The sequence below is a fragment of the Lagenorhynchus albirostris genome, chromosome 4 (assembly GCF_949774975.1).
Source record: "Lagenorhynchus albirostris chromosome 4, mLagAlb1.1, whole genome shotgun sequence".
NCBI classification, from domain to species: domain Eukaryota; kingdom Metazoa; phylum Chordata; class Mammalia; order Artiodactyla; family Delphinidae; genus Lagenorhynchus; species Lagenorhynchus albirostris.
In genome coordinates, this window is record NC_083098.1 from 95,322,025 (window position 1) to 95,340,542 (window position 18,518).

Sequence of the window (18,518 nt, forward strand, 5' to 3'; positions counted from 1 at the left end):
ATACTAAAAATTTTATTCAGATCTTTGTATACCAACTGGTTAATCCCTTTAGAAGCGTAGTACGTTTTGCAATATAATAGAGTACCTCATCCTTAGCAATAGCTAACTGCATTTCAGCATTCTGTCTTTTAATATTGTAGTACTGTACTTCTACTTCATGCGTCAGCTGAAGCCATTTTTGAAGTGCATCTGGAACAGACCAGCTGCTTCTGAGTTCAAATTCTTTTTCAGCCTTTTTTAGAGCCATTCGAACCTGGGAGGGAGGTAGGAAAGAAAAGGAGGAGTGGGAGAGAAGGAGAGAGAGGGAGGGAGGGAGGGAGGGAGGGAGAAAGAGGGGTAGAGGAAGGTGGTAGAGGTTAGAGAGAGAAAGAGAAATTTCTCTTTTTAAAAGATATTTAAACTAAGATTTTTTAGTACCAAAATTAAGAGAAAAGGCAATCTGAATTATACTCTTTGTAAACATCTTTTTAAATCACAGTCTAAAACAATATTTCTAACATTAAAAACTAAAGCTGAAGTTTTTAAGTACCTCTTAAACTCACTAAGCAAGTTTGTAAAGCCAGAGGGTGAAAGGGAGCTTACATATATCTTAGGTTGCAATACTGCATTTTTATATTTTATAATAGCCAGACTCACTGACAGACAAAAACCCAGGGCATGTACAAACTGAAATGGATTACACTTCTTGTATTTCTTTGTTTATGGACAGGATATGAAGAAGTATCCAAAATAGGGTGAATACCTGTTCTACTACCCCTTCTAGTGTTCCCCAAAGACCTTGCTGTAGCTACCTAACTATACACCCATTTTTTTACAGTAATTATACCATTTTTAAAAAGTTTTTCAGACATCTTTATGGCTAGTTATTTCTCATTGTTATGAGCATATCTGCCTATTATAGTCTGTTTTATCACCTCTATTTAATTTTTTCCTGCTTCTCACATACCAAAAAGTTGATAAATTAGCATATGCAGACCAAGTGTAAATTTCGAGAAAACAGATTCTGAGTGAGAGTCTTCTTGATTTTTCCATGGGAAACTATGAATAGCTTCAGTGTCAGAATGTGGAAGTTTTTCTTCTAGCCTCCCTTTAGGGGAGCCAGACAATAAACAGAAAACTAAAATGCTTAGTGTATGAGGTGGTATTACATGCTAAGGAAAAAACTCTTAAGGAAAGTCTCACTAAGAAAATGACACAGAATAAAGAGACAATCCATTGTAGGAATGATTCACTTAAAAACTAGCAAGAGCTCAAGCTAAGGATGTATAAAGATACATGATGGGGCTTCCCTGGTGGCGCAGTGGTTGAGAATCTGCCTGCTAATGCAGGGGACACGGGTTCGAGCCCTGGTCTGGGAGGATCCCACATGCCACGGAGCAACTAGGCCCGTGAGCCACAACTACTGAGCCTGCGTGTCTGGAGCCTGTGCTCCGCAATAAGAGAGGCCGTGATAGTGAGAGGCCCGCGCACCGCAATGAAGAGTGGCCCCCGCTTGCCACAACTAGAGAAAGCACTCGCACAGAAATGAAGACGCAACACAGCAAAAATAAATTAATTAATTAATAAACTCCTACCCCCAACATCTTCTTAAAAAAAAAAAGATACATGATGGAATTTATGAAATTACATACACACACTCAAGACCTTCAGACAAAGTGACAAATGAACCATGGGGCATCCTGCTTCTGGAGCACCATAACCACAAATTAATTTTCCCCACAGTTAAGTAAAGTAACTAAAACTTCATTCCTAAACTAATGTGCAGAAGAACGTTGGATCTGATCAAACCCCATTTATTTAAATAAACTTTATCATGTGCCAGAATAAACTAGAGTACTAGACACAAATTTCTGATAAAGAGAACAGCTGCCAGATACTACAGAAAAAAAATGTAGAAAGGTATTTTTTAAAACTCTAAAACTTCTAAAAAGTTTTCTAAAAACTTTTTTTAAAACTCTAAAACCGTCAGACAGGAAGTAAACAATTCAAAATATTAACAGGAAGGGTAAAACAGGACTTACTCACTTGAGACAAATCGTAAGCAACACTTGCCTGACGCGACTCCCTGTGCAATGTGCTTGGGACAATACTGCACTTAATAAGACAGTTGGCAGCGTGTGTGGCGTCCCTGCTAATCTCTCAAGAGAGAATTTGAACTCAGGTCCTGTGACATGGAGTTGTATATAACACTACAAAGTGTAGGTCACAGCCCCTTCTTCTCACAAGATTTTTTTTTTTTTTTTTTTTTTTTGCAGTACGCGGGCCTCTCACTGTTGTGGCCTCTCCCATTACGGAGCACAGGCTCCAGACGCGCAGGCTCAGCGGCCATGGTTCACGGGGCCAGCCACTCCGCGGCACGTGGGATCTTCCAGGACCGGGGCATGAACCCATGTCCCCTGCATCAGCAGGCGGATTCTCAACCACTGCGCCACCAGGGAAGCCCTCACAAGATTTTAAAGCTAAAATTTCTATACAGTTTTCATTGACAAAGATGTATACAGAGAATCTGAACAAATTCACTCGTGTTTTTCTCTTTAACCATAAAGATTTTCCTTAATGTTATATCCATAAATTTGTTTCCCCAAAACACATTTAACATAGAATTGATATAGTTCTAGTATAAACTGAGGCTGACCAATGTTTTGATTGACTGTCAAATAATATCTCAAAATTTTGGAAATTCTGACCTTCCAATAACAGCAACTATTTTCTCTGCCATTATTCTTAAGTTTATCACTTGATCTGAATTCCAACCCTCAGTCTAAATTAACATTGTTATTTACAGGGAAATAGATGCAGTGAAAATTGAGTAATTAATAGGTTTTACAAATGATGAATTATTAAGTTGTTTAAAAATACAATAATTATTTATATAATTTTTGTGTTCTAGGAATAAAACAGCAACAAGTAAAAACATGACATCACAGAAGAAAGTCTAAATATCTGAAAACCTGGTTTCTGGACCAACTTTACGATTTATTACCTCTGTTTCCTTCAGCAAGTTCTTTACTTTCGGAGACTTACTGTTGCATGTACAACAGAGGTACTATGACTTGCCCTAACTTTAGGCTTCTTGAGACTTTAAGAACAAAATAATTTATGTGAAAAGTATTTAAACCACACAAGATATAAAGCAGTACTATTATTCACCCAAAAGCTTTTGTTTAACAGAAAATAACATTATACAAAATATGTACCAGATCTTCCTGCCTTCTAACTTTGAGAAGTTGATTACCCACTCGACAATAATACTTCATATAATACTTCAAACTATGTGCAACTGTGGATTATGTGACATATGTAAATTAATTTCCCAGTTAAACTTACTTTTATAAACAAAGCTTTTAATAGCAGTATGGGAAAACATGGACTTTGGAATAAAACACACATAATCTTGCCTTTGCCACATAATAGCTGTGTGACCTAAGGCAAGTTATTTAACCTGTACACATCTCATCTGTAAATGAGAATAATGTCTGTGTATAGTGAGGATTAAAATTTTGCAGTGATGTGCACAGCATCAAGTTCTGGCACAGAGTAAGCACTCATAAAATTGTGTTTCTTGTTACTGTAATCATGTTGGACAGAGTTTTTTTAAATACCCAGTTCTCTCCTTTAAACCACCTCTTACTCAGGATCTCATTAGGATTATTACGTTTGTGCTGGGATGTAGTATCATAGTAATCTTAGGGTCTATTAAGGGATGCAACGTCTCTATGTCCCAAACCCCAGACTAGAATATTTCTGATTTAGGGGTCCTTCTTTATATTGTGTCTTTTTCCCACACTGTGAGGCAGTTTCCTGTAAAATACTGCTACCAGTTTATGTCTCTATAGAAGAATCCCCACTATTGCTTTCTGATTTGTTCTTTCTCATCTGCAAAGTTCAGGAAAACAGCTAACAAGCTTTTTAGTTTATTTAGTACTGGGAACAACCAAGAGTTGAAGTCTGGGTGGGAACAGGCACAGACTTCTCACAGGAGAAAAGGACATAGTATCTAATTCTTGGACACAGTATAATTTGGCTATGCCTTTTTTGGTAATTGGGTACACCTTTTTTGTTAACTCCCTGGTTCTTTACTACATTCTACATAGACAAGGTCTGTCAGGTAAATAGGACCAGACTGCAAAATAGGTCTAGGAGTCAACTTAAGAGAACAAACCCCTTACAGGGAAAAGACCCAAAAGACAGGTATCTGGGGTATGAGAGAAAGAACAGTTAACTGTTAACAAAAGAGATAGCTGCATTCAGTCAGACAAAATGACAATCTTGAAGGAATTAGTAATGTACCCTGAACATTTCCTCATGAGTTGAAACTGAAACTCATCCATTACATAATTCTTACTTAGCACTTGATTGAGAAGACAACAGTGCATAAAGCAAAGTGGGAGGCAGAATACCTAGGTTCCTGGCCCTGCTTTACAACCGAGTCACTCTCTAAACTTGAACAAGTTTTCTCGTCCTCATTTTGTTCCTCAACTTCTTTATCAGTAAAGAAAGGGTAAGAGTCAGAAGAAGGAGATAAGACCATGGAAGCAGAGGCTGGAGTGACATGCTTTGAAGATGAAGGAAGGGGCCATGAGCCAAGAAATGTAGGCAGCCTCTAGAAGTTGGACAAGGCGAGGAAACAGATCCTCCCCTAGAGCCTCCGGAAGGAATGCAGCCCTGCAGACCTATTTTAGACTCTGACTTCAGTAACTCTAAGGTAATAAATGTGTGTTGTTTTAAGCCCCTAAGTTTGTGGTAATTTTTAACAGCAGAATTATAAAACTAATACATCTGCCTATAATTAAATTCTCCCAGGACCTCCCCACCTTTTCTGAAGGACTGTGCAATGCCTGAACTCCATCCTGAGTAAATGCATAGTAGAAGCAGATATTGAAAAGGACACCTTTTGAACAACTTCAGAATTTGTAGCAGATTATGTTCTAAAACCATTTAACAGGATTCAAATGGATGTTTAATAGAGATTCTTAACATTTGCAGAGAACTTTAACAGTAGATATACTTTACTAGGTTACAGTCAGAAACTGAAATATACTACAGTTGTTAAATAAACATCTTAGATTCACTCAAGTCAATTAACATGGCATGGGATAGGACTTCATGAATGAGTGAACATGAGGGTAACTTTTTCTTTTAGTTGGTACTTTGTTTTTTGCTAATGAACTTTGACCAATGCTAACAATATAGACAGATGACTCTTTTATTAACTAAGGAAGAGTATATGATGGAACTAAATGTAGGAGATTGAATGAAACCCAAAAAACTCCTCAGGGTAGCAATACAAATATCCTCACAAATACTTTTTTAAAACATAAATACCTGTTCCAATTCCTGCTCTGCATACTGACGTCTACTCAATTCACATTCAGCTCCCTCCCTTAGCTCTCTCAGCCGACAAGCCTCTTCCTTTGCGTAATTGATTTCATCCATCATTTTGCGCTCTAGATTTTGCTTTTCTACAGCAACATTTCTGTTTTCTTCCTGTGCCTTTTCAAGCCTTACAGAACAATAAAAATGAAAATTCCTCACAAAAGTTTCCAAAATTTCATTATCTTAATGAACAATAAATACGTATCAAGCAATAAGATACATGTTTCAATCAGAATTCACAGCATTTTCTATTAATCTTAAATTTGGACAACAAAAACATCAGGTAACCTACTATATAGCTATTTTGATTTATATTGAGCTAAAAATACAAGATATAGAAGGGAAACACTCTTCAGGAAGAAGCTTTTAAGAAATTCATAATTATCTAAATCATGTTAAAAATAAAATTTAACTTCACTTATAATTCTACCTATATTTGATTTATTTCCACTGGTCTTCTGCCCATTTATTCCCTAGTGTATACCTTTATAATAAATTTGTAATTATGACAATAGGATACTTTTCTAAAAACATGAAATGAACTCCTGATGTATGTAACCTAAATATAAATGGTAAGCACATGCCCATATTACATATTCACAAACTGTATCTTCCCAAAGTTTTATAGTCTTTTTTACCTACTCACCTCTCTTGTAAGTCCATGAGACTTTGCTCTGCGGTTTGTAAACTCTCTAAGTCTTTCATCATTTTTGCAACATGTTCTTTTGATGTCCTATTCTGCGTGTAAGCAAACCAGCACCCGCCAACACCAATTACTATAGAAACTGTGAGGATAAAATCCTTCATCCAGTTATGAGGAGGGCCTACGAAGACAATTACAGATGTTGTTAAGTTAATCTTTGAGTATCACAGAATCTCAGTACACAGAGCCACTTATTTTAAAAAATAGTAGGTATCTAAAAACAAAACAAAATATGAAGATGTCCCTCCCATATACAAGTTCTCCTCAAATAATCAATGTGCTTATTATAACTACCTGATATACCAGACCTACAGGAGGGCAGTGATAAACCCACATGGATACACCATGCCCCCTGCTGCTACAGGAGCTAATGACAGAATTCCTGGGGAGCTCTGAAGAAGCAACAGTATCTCCAATCACATAGAGAGGATGGTCCTCTGTGGGGTGAAAGGAGTCATGAAGAGTAACACCATTACCAGCTCCCCTCCTTCAGACAAGTTAGGCAGTGGTCATGCTTTGATACACAAACTGAAATCCTAATCATTCACCAAAAAGCAATTTCCCAAGCACACAGCCATGTAACGAGATTAATTAGTGATTCTCAACCAAGAGTGATATTCCCTCCAGCAGACATCTGACAATTTTTGCTTGTCATAATTTGGAAGGTGGAAGTAAGGGTGTCTGTTATGGGTATCTAGTAGGTGGAGGCCAGGGATGTTCCCAAACATCCAATAATGCATAACACAGTCTCTTTTCCTGCCCCCAGTCTGGCGGTAACAAAGAATGATCTAGGAATTATCCAGCCCGGAATGTCAATAGTGGCAAGGTTGAGAAACCATGGGTTAAATGATCATAACTAGTAACGTTTTAGGTGGTTATCTGCCAGAGAGATCTGGGTTACTAGAGGGAAACATCGGGATCGCCTTCCCCTGTGGCACACCAAGCGTGACAGTAACCCCTGACATTTTTTCTAAAGTCAGAAGCCAGGAGCCAGGCCTACTGTCCTCAGTAGTACAAACCACAGCAACCGCTAGGAAAATAATTTCCTAGTTGATCTGAGTGTGGAGGCTCAGTGGGGGAAGACATGATAACTAATACAATATAATGTGTTATTTGTTGAAAAGAGATACAGTTTTTCAGTGAAAAACTGCCTAACTGCCCACACCTCCCGAAGTAAGGAGATATTCTGCATGTTTGATGAGATGAAGAGCTCTACAGAAATGAAAAGTTTTCATGCTTGCAAGTCTAGCGTTCGTATACATTTACATTGTGTGATAAACAGCATGTTCTACGCCAGAGACTCTCAGTGTTTCATATTTCAAGAGTGCACGCCCTCACCTATAGTGAAAGAGATTCACTATTCACTCTTTGGCAGAAGGCTAAAGTCTCAAAAGGATTTATTTTTATTCTGCCTCAGACTGAGAGGTTCAGCTCAGGCTCTAGTCCAAATATAAGCCTTGTTTAGGCTGAACTATAATCACCAGGAATAACAATAAACAGATGGACAAGTCTCAAACTGTACAGTAAGTACCACAAACTGGAAAAGATTTCAGTGAAAACTCCTTTAAAATGTATTTCTGTTCACCTGACACTGCTAATTTTTTATAAATCTAATGTGGGTGTTCCAACTGTAGGGCTCATTCACTCAAATAATAATTCTAAGACAAACACATTAAAAAGGTAACGCATCATTAACTTCTAAACTGGTTTGTTATTAAAACATTTGTTTTCAACATTCTTTGAGACTAGTTTGGTTTCTTTTCAAATGATAATACTGTTTGGCTTAGAGAGTGGTTTGTTCTTGGATTAATAAAATATAAATATTCCTGACCAGTTTGTATATAGAGACAAATTCTATAGTCTAATTCCTATTTTCACCAATCATTCACATGAAAAAACTAGATCGAATCTCACAGAAGACAACCCCCAATAGATTCAGTTGAAAACTTAGGATAAGGAAAAGGTTAGAAAGGGTATCATCTTTATGGAATGCTTGGCATTTCAACAGTGTTCTATTTCATAGGGTTTGTAATTTCCACCAACTCTCACAAAGGAGAGTTCCAGCTGTTTCACCAGCTGCCCTTTTAGCCTGAGCCAAAAAAGAACCACCCGTAAAGTCATGGAATCCATCCAATCACTCCAGTAACCCTTTACTAGCAGGGGCACCCCCAACATGGTATTATAGAAAACTGCAAGTCTCTTAACTTCAAGAACTGAGGTAAAATTAACATTCGTTTCTTAATTTATAATTTGTGAAAGCCATTTTTCTTGGATTAATTTTGTTATCCCTTTTTAGCTTCTGAAAAATAAAATATAATTCCTCTAAAATGTGTACTCTTCAAACATTTCTCCCCCAAAGCTTTCTGAAATTTGAAATTAAATGAAGTAAACATATTAAACTTCCCTTCTGGGAAGAAAGTATTCCTCTCAAGGTAAAGAAGAACAAGGCTCACTTTCCTTACAAATATGACAAAGCGATTTCTTAAATGTTCTTCTTTAGAACAATCAAATAACATTCTCCACCTTGTACTTCTGCCAGAATAGTCTGTTACTTTGTACAGTTTCAAGCAGGCCTCTAGGGCCTCTGTTTTTGATCTGTATCTTAAAAATCCTTTTCCTGGTAATTAATAAAGTCAGGTTAGGATTTATTACTTCTTGTTATCAAGATGGTTAGATTGCAACTTTTTTTTAAGGACTCTTCAGTGAATATCCAGCTATAATAACATCAACATTAAAACTGCTGTAAAGAGCTTTAAATCTAGAAATTTAATTCTAAATCATCAACTAACATATAGTTTTTACAACTTTCTACATCAGTAACCAGCTTTGAAAATTCCACACTCCGTATTTCAATGACAGAAAATCTCACCCTATAAATCTTTTAAAATAGTATTACATTTCTTTCATAGCTAACAGGGGATTCTTCTTGGCCTACCACATTTCTTACTTTTTCCTTCTTTAAACAACAATGGATGATCTGATTATTCTTTCACACCATATTTTGTGAGAGAATACTAACGCGTTAGAGGTCCGAACAAAACCACATCCAGCGCCTTGAGCTGAAGTTTCTGTCTGTGACTCCGATCACTGATTTTCAACTGAGAGATCATAAATGAAGGTTCATGCACTGCTATCCTGTTCAGTTAAAAAATACATATATATTAAAAATATTACTAGTATGTAAATTTAAATATTTCAGCAACATACTTAACACTTTACATATTAGTGATGATTAAGAGCTCATCCTGTGCAATTTAACACTTTATTACATGTATCGAAAACCTTTTCAGTGAAAACTCAGCAGTGCAAACACTCCTGCATGTTAATAATTTAGTTGCTATATTGATGTTTTTGTTTTCTATGGTTACTTTATGCTATAACAATATGATTTAGAAATTTATCAAATTCAAAATATTTTATAAGCATTAATTACCTCTGGCATTTTACTATCATTTCATAAACAACAAGAAAATTGTAAGTAATTTACTGAACATAGCAGACTTTTCAAAAATCATCCTCAATTTAGATCATATTGCTTTTCTTTATAAATATCTTTTAAAACACCTATACCTTTACATTCTAATATTAAAACTATTTAAATGTTAAAGTCCACTGAAGTCATAAATGGAAAGTAAAAAGTCATCGCTGGCTGGGGGAGTAAACTGAGGGACTGATGCAGTAAGAAGTACTGAACCATTTCATTAGCAATGAAGAAAGTATGCAGGGTGCCGAAAGGCACAGGTGAAATAAGGAAATAAAATCACTCTGTTTTGGACTTCAAATCCAAGTATCCCAGTAGTTAAGATTTCTTATCAACCAACTATGATGCCAAGAAGAATCTTAGGTTACAAAGCGTAATAATAATAATAAAATTGTTAATAACAATGACGATTAAAACAAGCATGTACGGGCTTCCCTGGTGGCGCAGTGGTTAAGAGTCCGCCTGCAGATGCAGGGGACATGGGTTCGTGCCTGGTCCGGGAAGATCCCACATGCCGCGGAGCGGCTGGGCCCGTGAGCCATGGCCGCTGAGCCTGCGCGTCCGGAGCTTGTGTTCCGCAATGGGAGAGGCCACAACAGTGAGAGGCCCGATTACAGCAAAAACAAAAACAAAAACAAAAACAAGCATGTACTACGCGCTGGGTACTGTGCCAAGGGTTTTTAGAATTCAAAGAACCTATAACATGTGTAAAATTGCCATTTTATAGATGAGGAAACTAAGGTACTGCGAGGCTGAGTAACTTGCCCAAGGTTACTAATTAGTAAGAAGTAAGGCAGGGATTCAAACCCAAATGTGTATGATCCCAATGACTGTACTCTGAACCACTACGTTTTATTTAGGAAGATTTCAGGTTACAGAAATCCTATGAGGTTTCTACAAAACTTTAGAGAGTAAAGAACTCTAACTTGCCCTATAGAAAATGCCTTCCCTCATCATCTCTGCAGGTAAACTTTTGTGTATGCTCCTGTTACATCTTCAATATGACACTTATCAAAGTGCTTGAAGGCAAACTATGCCTCATCTCTTTATCCCCAAACCTAGCATAGTGCTTGGCAAAAGTAGATGCTTGATAAATGTTTATATAACAGATGAATGAATGCATGGATGGATGCATGAATGAATAGCAATACTATCGGTAGACTAAATTTAAAACAGACAATGAGATGTAGTAAAAAGGAAACTATAAAACAGAATTTTATGCAAAGTTCTATATGAGCCCAGAGGTGGAAGCAATTCTACCTGAGTGGGTGAGGATGTCAGGAAAGTTCACACAGGTCTGAAAGGAATGAGGAGGCATGTGTCAGGTGAAGAGAGCCTTAATATAAGCTCTGGTAACAAGAATTATAGAATATAGAAAATACAATAAAAGGCTTAAAGATAACCATGACATAAAACTAACATAATTTTACCTACCTACTGCAGATGTAACAATATATTTTAATGCCACAGAAAGGAAACAAAATAATGAATTATTGTAGGTATGTGTACATCTGGAATATGTAATACATTTTCTTATACATTCTTATAAATAGCTCTTATATCTACAGTTACCCTACAAAAAAGTTTAAGTTTAAAAGTTGTGAAGTTAATTTCTATTACCATATAAAAGTTTTAAGCTTTTAAATGGACTCATCTAATTTCTATTACCATATGAAAGGGGCTTGATGAAGGCTATTCCAGTTTTCCTTTCCCCTCCATTCAAACAGCCTCCAGTGGGCTGACCTGAAAGCTGAACTTCCACATTTATAAGCTTTTCTTCTGTAGTAACATGTTCACTATTTTTAAAAAACTGATCTTTTGATTAAGTGTGTGATGTTATCTCAACAATTCTACCAGAATTTGAGGTAATCTCTGATAACCTTTACTTAAACAAAAGAAAAAGGTGGCTATAACATTTATGGTCAAAACATCAAGCAGCCTGGGACTTCCCTGGTGGCGCAGTGGTTAAGAATCTGCCTGCTAATGCAGGGGGCATGGGTTCTATCCCTGGTCCGGGAAGCTCCCACATGCCACGGAGCAACTAAGCCTGTGCGCCACAACTACTGAGCCTGCACTCTAGAGCTCGCGAGCCACAACTGCTAAAGCCCGCGCACCTAGAGCCTGTGCTCCGTAACAAGAGAAGCCACCACAATGAGAAGCCCGCACACCTCAACGAAAAGTAGCCCCCGCTCATCACAACTAGAGAAAGCCCGTGTGCAGCAACGAAGACCCAATGCAGCTCAAAAAAACAAAATCAAGCAGCCTATTTTATTTCATATTGTTGTAATATAAAGAAACTTCCCAAAAGACAGGATAAGAAAAATTCTATACGTTCCAGGCTAACACAAACAACTGGAAAAATCCTAATCCCATCAATGCTCTACTATCCTGTTTTAACTTAGAAACTTGTCTTATTTAAAAGCAAGAACTTTATTTTATTTTTTTTCCTTCTTTTCAGCATCTAGTTGCACCATGAACATAAAAGACACTCAATATGCACTTGCTGATTTGACTCTTAACTCCATAATTTCATCATTATAGTCATGTGCACAGTAAAATCAGAAATACTGATGTTGATATTCAGAATACATTTAAGAAGATATGAAAACTTTCAACTTGATCCAAAATACAAACTTCAAAGCAACAAATGCCTCTTATTTAAATAGGATGTATAAGTAAATTGATTAGAAATATGATATGCATATAATAATTAGATAGCACTATGAGAGACTTTTTTGGTACAAGAAACAATCTAGGTTGGAATGGAACATAAGAATCTCGTAAGGGTCAAGTTCCAGTGGAATTATGCAAATTTTAACATTTAAATCTTTAACGATTATTAGGTTACCTAATGGAATTTTTAAAACATAATTTAGAAAAGTAGTGACAATTAATTCCAGACATCTAAGGAATAAATTGGCATCCTATACTTTGGTATCAGATCTATCTGTGTTCAAATGCTACCTTGGGCAAAATATTTAACTTCTCTCTGACTTGGTTTTTTCAATCTGTAAAATGGGGTAATAATACACTGTACTTCATTTTAACCATGAAGTTTATATGAGATAATATACAGTACCTCTATGTAATATACATTCAAAAATCGTTGTTATTACTTACAATTTATTTATTAAACTTCATTTTTTTGAGGTTTAACATATGGTCACTAAAATTAAAGAATTGTTATTAAAAGAATACCAATTAAGACTAAGGATCTGTACATTAATCCATTCAAATAGGTCTTTTCATAAAGGTGGATCCATATCAAATGAATAAGCTTTTGTTACATTTACAACGGGGTCAGAGGTTGGCCCTTTGTTTTTTGGGGTTTTTTTGTTTTTTTGGCTGCATTGGGTCTTCGTTGCTGTGCACAGGCTTTCTCTAGTTGCAGTGACTGGGGGCTACTCTTCGTTGCAGTGCACGGGCTTCTCATCGCGGTGGCTTCTCTTGTTGTGGAACACGGGCTCTAGGTGTGTTGGCTTCAGTAGTTGCAGCACGCTGGCTCAGTAGTTGCAGATCGCAGGCTTAGCTGCTCCACAGAGGTTGGCCCTTTGATGTTATCTAAAAAAGATGTAGTTGACCTACCTTCTAATTTTCAAAATTACTTTCCTTAGGAATAATTTTTTTAAAAGGCCAGATTATTTAGGCAAGAAAAATTGGTTAAAGTTCGCAAATTCACACTGTACAGATATCAAAGAATGGATATATTTATAATATTTTCTTTGAGCACTTAGCCACAGAAGTAACTTGTAGATTTTGCTTTGAAAAGTAACATTATTCTCCAGGAGTACAAAAAATACATTTGAGTAATAAAGACCCACCTGGGAAGCGTTGTTCCTTTGACGTTATTGTCTCTAAAATTCTTCTCATATTGGGGTAGTTCAACAAATTCTATCAACCACTGAAGCGTGTCCTCAAGGGTCCAATTATGAACTGCAAAAGATGAAAAGAGAAGGAATATTTTAAGCACATCTGCTTTCAGAATTTATATAAATTATATATATAAATTTATATACATACACATATGTATAACAATACTATAACTTCAGAGGAAATAAAGATGTTAGACTGAATTTTCAATTCAATTCAATCAATAGTAAGTACTACAATAATATGTAGCATTCTATGGAAAGCTAAAAGCAATGGAGACATACCTCCTACCCTTAAGGGCTTATAATCTAGAACAGAGAAGACACATAAAGGAAAAGATAAAATATTAGCATGGTTAATTCTAAAACAAGCACCTATGCAAAGTTTGAACAGGACGAAATAATCCACTATTTCCCTGGTTGTAAACTTACCATATATATATTTATTCTTTCATTTAGCCATCCATCCATATAATATTGTAAACCTGAGTATCAGGTTCCATTCTAAGCACTGGGAATATGGCAATAAAGAAGATGGATAAAGTCCTTGCTCTCATAAAACAAATTCTTTTGGGAGTGGGGAGGGGCAATTAACAAAAGAAGGAAGAAAAGAGGAGGAAATTTCAGATAGTGATCAGCTATTAAGAAAGAAAAGATGTCAGGGTAAAGTCTCTCTGAGGAGCTGTTACCTGAATTAAGACCTAAAAATAGCAAGGAGTCAACATTGTGATGATCTAGGAGAAAACATAATCCAAACACAGGAGAAAGCTGGTGTAAAAACCTTAAGATAAGGAATGAACTAGCTGTGTTTGAGAGAAAGAAAGTAGTCAGAGGGGACAGGTCAAAAAATACTTTCAAAAATTCTGGATATTTTTCTAATTTCAATAAGAAGAAGGAGACGTAAATAATCTATGTTTTTAAAATATCACTATCCAATGTGGAGAATGAATTGTGAGAGACAAGACTGAAAACAGAGAGGAATAAGGAGACCATTCCTTCCATAACTGTCCAAGCAAAAGGGGTTATATTCCCTTGGACTAAGGTGCTAGTAGAGGATATGGTGACAAGTGGTCAGATTCAGGACATATTCTGGGGAAAATGCTTTCAGATGTTTTGATGAAATGGATGGGGTCTGATAGCTAGAGGAAAGTCAAAAAAAGTACGGAGAGTGCTGCCACTAACTGAGATAGGAAAGAATGAGGAGGAACAAACTGGGGAGGCAAGTAGGGGCAGGTGATAGAGGTCGAAAGTTCTATTTTTAGACATGTTATGTTTGAAGTATGTATTAGATATTTAAGTGCAGATATACGTAGCAGTCAGATATACAAATCTCAAGCTTGGGGAAGAGTGAAGTAAGGAACAGAGATATAAATTAGAAGTCATGAGCATACAGATGGTCTTCAGACTAAATGAAATCACCCAGAAGAGTTGAAGATAGCTGTTAATGGATTCTAGGAGATTGGTTCTAAATCATGAAGAAAAGAATAGCTAATGTCTCTTCTCCTAGACACTTTTTTTTTTTTTAAAGAAGATGTTGGGGGTAGGAGTTTATTAATTGATTTATTTATTTTTGCTGTGTTGGGTCTTCGTTTCTGTGCGAGGGCTTTCTCTAGCTGTGGCAAGCGGGGGCCACTCTTCGTCGCGGTGCACAGGCCTCTCACTATTGCGGCCTCTCTTGTTGCGGACCACAGGCTCCAGACGCGCAAGCTCAGTAGTTGTGGCTCACGGGCCTAGTTGTTCCACGGCATGTGGGATCCTCCCAGACCAGGGCTCGAATCTGTGTCCCCTGCATTAACAGGCAGATTCTCAACCACTGTGCCACCAGGGAAGCCCTAGACACTTATTTTGAGTTAAGCCCTTTATATGCATTTTTCCCTTTAAACCTTAAAAAAAAAAACTTATGAGGCACTAACATGATTATCTCCATTTTGGAGATGAGAAATTGAGAAGTTAACGGGACCAAGATAGCAGTAGCTGAACTGGATCTGAACCCAGGCCAACTGACCTCAGGACCTGATTCTACACTACTCTAAGAGCAATAATATTAAATAATAGTAGAGATATAAGCAAGCAGTTAAACACTGGAAGCAACTCAGACATTTCTGTTGATACTTGAAGAGTAGGAAGAACAATGATAAGTTTATCCAAAGGAAAGGATGCAAATGTGCTTAAAAAAAGAGCTCCATATTCGTCTGCATTTCATCTGAGGGTGTGGAGAAACAAAATGCTTATAGATCACAGAATAGGCCAAAGGAGAGTGAAGAAAACAAATGAGCAATAAAAGCAGAGATGGGAATCCATCTGTGATAAATCTGAGATAAGATCTTCCTGATTATGAATTAACTTTTGCAAGCAAAGCTGGGTGTTAGCAATCTGCCTTTTTCATTAAGTGTTCTTTAGAGGAAAAGCTTAATTAACTAAATCATAAACAAAAAATTAACAAAAATTAATTTTTAAATTACATATGGTATTTGATAATTTTATACTGAGACAAAGCTTTGACTATTTTTTTAATGATCTCTCTTTCATGTGTTCCTGCCATAAGCTTGGGCATGTGCCTGAGGCTGCTGTATCCATTTAGCCAAATAACTTAGAATAAATATCAGCCAAAGGTTCAGGCCCTGGGTGCTTTCCACTGAATTTAATACATGCAAAGTAGCCTTTTTATCTTAAGTTTCTTCCCATCCAAGATGAACTGCACTGAGAATTGCCTTGCCTTGACTGCCAAGAAACCGACGGTGCAGCTGCACCTCACACACCCACACAAAAACCTCAGCCAAGAGAACAGGATAAGATTCTCTCTGTCATTTCTATGGCTGTTCAGCTGATCAAAAGCAAAAGTCCCTGATCTAAACACTCCAGTACATCAATTCCCAATGAACCAAGATAGAAAATAAGAAAAATCAAATGAAAAATAATACATGTTTAAAGTACACAAATCCTAGTATTACTCCATCTAATAAATAGAATATTATAGTGGTTCTAAAGTAATTTTCTTTTCAATGAATCTGTAAAACTCCAAAATTCTAACACAGAGCACACATTTTATTTTGGTGGGGGGGAGGTTTATTTCTTCTTCTTGTGCTATTTGGTTTCTTCGGTGATGCCTAGGAAATACCTTCACTTCTCATGAGCAGGAGCTGTATTTTATATTAGCTTTCTATGCTCCAATTACAGTAAATTGTCTTTCAATTCTTAGGACAGATAATACTATGTCCTTCCTCAGGGCCTTTGCACATGCTGTTTCCTCTTTCCCTTTCTCTATTCTTCTGACTCATCTTTGCCTACTTACTTTATGAAGCCTTCATATCTCAGTTAAAACTTTAATTCCTCAGGGGAGCCTCCTCAAACATTACTATATGATCATATATCACTCTGTACTTTTAGGCATAGCATTTAACTAATTATAATTATTTATTTGTATGATTATTGTTTCAACATCTGTTTATACCACTAAAGCATAAGTTTCTTGCTCACCATTCTAGCCCTAGCACTTGGTACACAAAAGGCACTAAACAAATTATCTATTGGATCCTCTTGAATAAACAAAGTAGAGGGTGTTTAATTGAGAAGTATTATGAAAATCTATTTTCATATTTTAGAAAGGAGATTCAAACAGAAATAAGAATCTGTATGATAAATTTTTGATGGCAAAGGAATTATTAAGAATCATCCATAAATCAACTATACTTCAATTAAAAGAACTAAATTTAAAAAACAGAATTATCCAGCTCCTTATTATCTGCCTCCCACTGCTCTTTCACATGTGCTGTTGCTAAATACCATTCCCACCAGAGGGCAGGCAGAGAAGGATATGATACTCCTTTAAAAATACAGATTTTTAAAATCTATCTAAAGCTACAGAAATGTCAGTTTCTACATTGTTAACTTATATTGTTTCTGCTAGAAATTGTGGCCAGTGCCATAGGTTGGTGTCTTTGAGTGATTTTTGGCAATTTATTCCAAGACCAATAGAAAGAACTCTGGAATTCAAACAGACCTGATCCTAGTCCCAGCTGTGTCACTAACTCATTGTGATATCATAGCCAGATTATTTAACTGTGACTCAGTTTCTCAACACACACACAAAATAATGAAATTGAGCTAGACCATCTTTAAAATTCATTCAAATTCTGTTTTTATGATTTCGTTATAATGAACAAGAGATAACGTTTAAAATATTGCTAAACTGTTAACCTAGAACAGTAGATTATAGAATACTGAGAGGGAAAAAGTAACTCTAAGAACTTTTAGGACAGCAACAAAACCGTTCCTAACATTTACTACATGTTTATTAAACACCAGGAGATTCGCAAAACTTATTTCAAACCACCATTGCAACAACCGTTTTGAAGTAGGTATTTTCATCATCATACTGAACCTATAAGTTCATGAAGGTGAAGTTTCTAATTAGATAAAACAGATTACTAAATGGTCAAACCAGGTTTCAGACCAAGTCCATTTCTAGAACTGTCTACCACTGTACAATAACATTACCTCTTTAGAGTTAGGTAAGTGGTCCTCATAATCAAATTAGGCACTACAAGTAGACGGTTTATGCTCCATACTTGAAACCATATATGCAGCTTTCTAAATCTGCCATATTCCCCCATGCCACTCCTTCAACCTGGAATGGCTTTCCCTTCTTCCTTCTTTGCCAGGCTTGCTCTTCCTTAGCCTTCAGATCAGGAAGTCACTCCCCCACGAAGCTTTCCCCATCTATCCATTTCCAGATTATAGTTGCTCTTCCTTGCGCCCCTGATCACATGTACCTATATCTGCCAAAGGATTTATCACATACTCTAATGTAATTGTCCGTGCCTGTGTGGGCAGGAACTTGTTCTTTTACCTAACACAGTGATTATTAACACCATAATGCCACATTCCTTTGATATAGGATTTTACATTTTACTACACACTTTCACATACATTCTCATTTAACACCTCCAAACCACATCTGAGAGACAGCCGTTACCTCTACAGTCTATAGAGAGAACCGTAGCCAAGAGAGGCCATGTAATTACAATGTAGTTACACAGCTAGCATCTGAACTCAAATCTTCTGACTCCAAGTTCACTGCCAATATAGG

The 18,518-nt window shown here is 36.6% G+C and overlaps 1 protein-coding gene across 1 annotated transcript in view; it reads right to left on the reverse strand.

Moving 5' to 3' along the window:
- STIM2 (stromal interaction molecule 2) overlaps positions 1-18,518 on the reverse strand; it is a 168,639-nt gene that overhangs the window by 20,741 nt on the left and 129,380 nt on the right. Inside the window, exons 4-8 of the mRNA XM_060148403.1 lie at positions 13,382-13,493; positions 9,099-9,214; positions 6,023-6,200; positions 5,326-5,503; positions 86-253 (exon numbers count right to left, since the gene is read on the reverse strand). Of these exons, the coding sequence (XP_060004386.1) occupies positions 86-253; positions 5,326-5,503; positions 6,023-6,200; positions 9,099-9,214; positions 13,382-13,493 (752 nt within the window). The remainder of the gene's footprint in view (positions 1-85; positions 254-5,325; positions 5,504-6,022; positions 6,201-9,098; positions 9,215-13,381; positions 13,494-18,518) is intronic.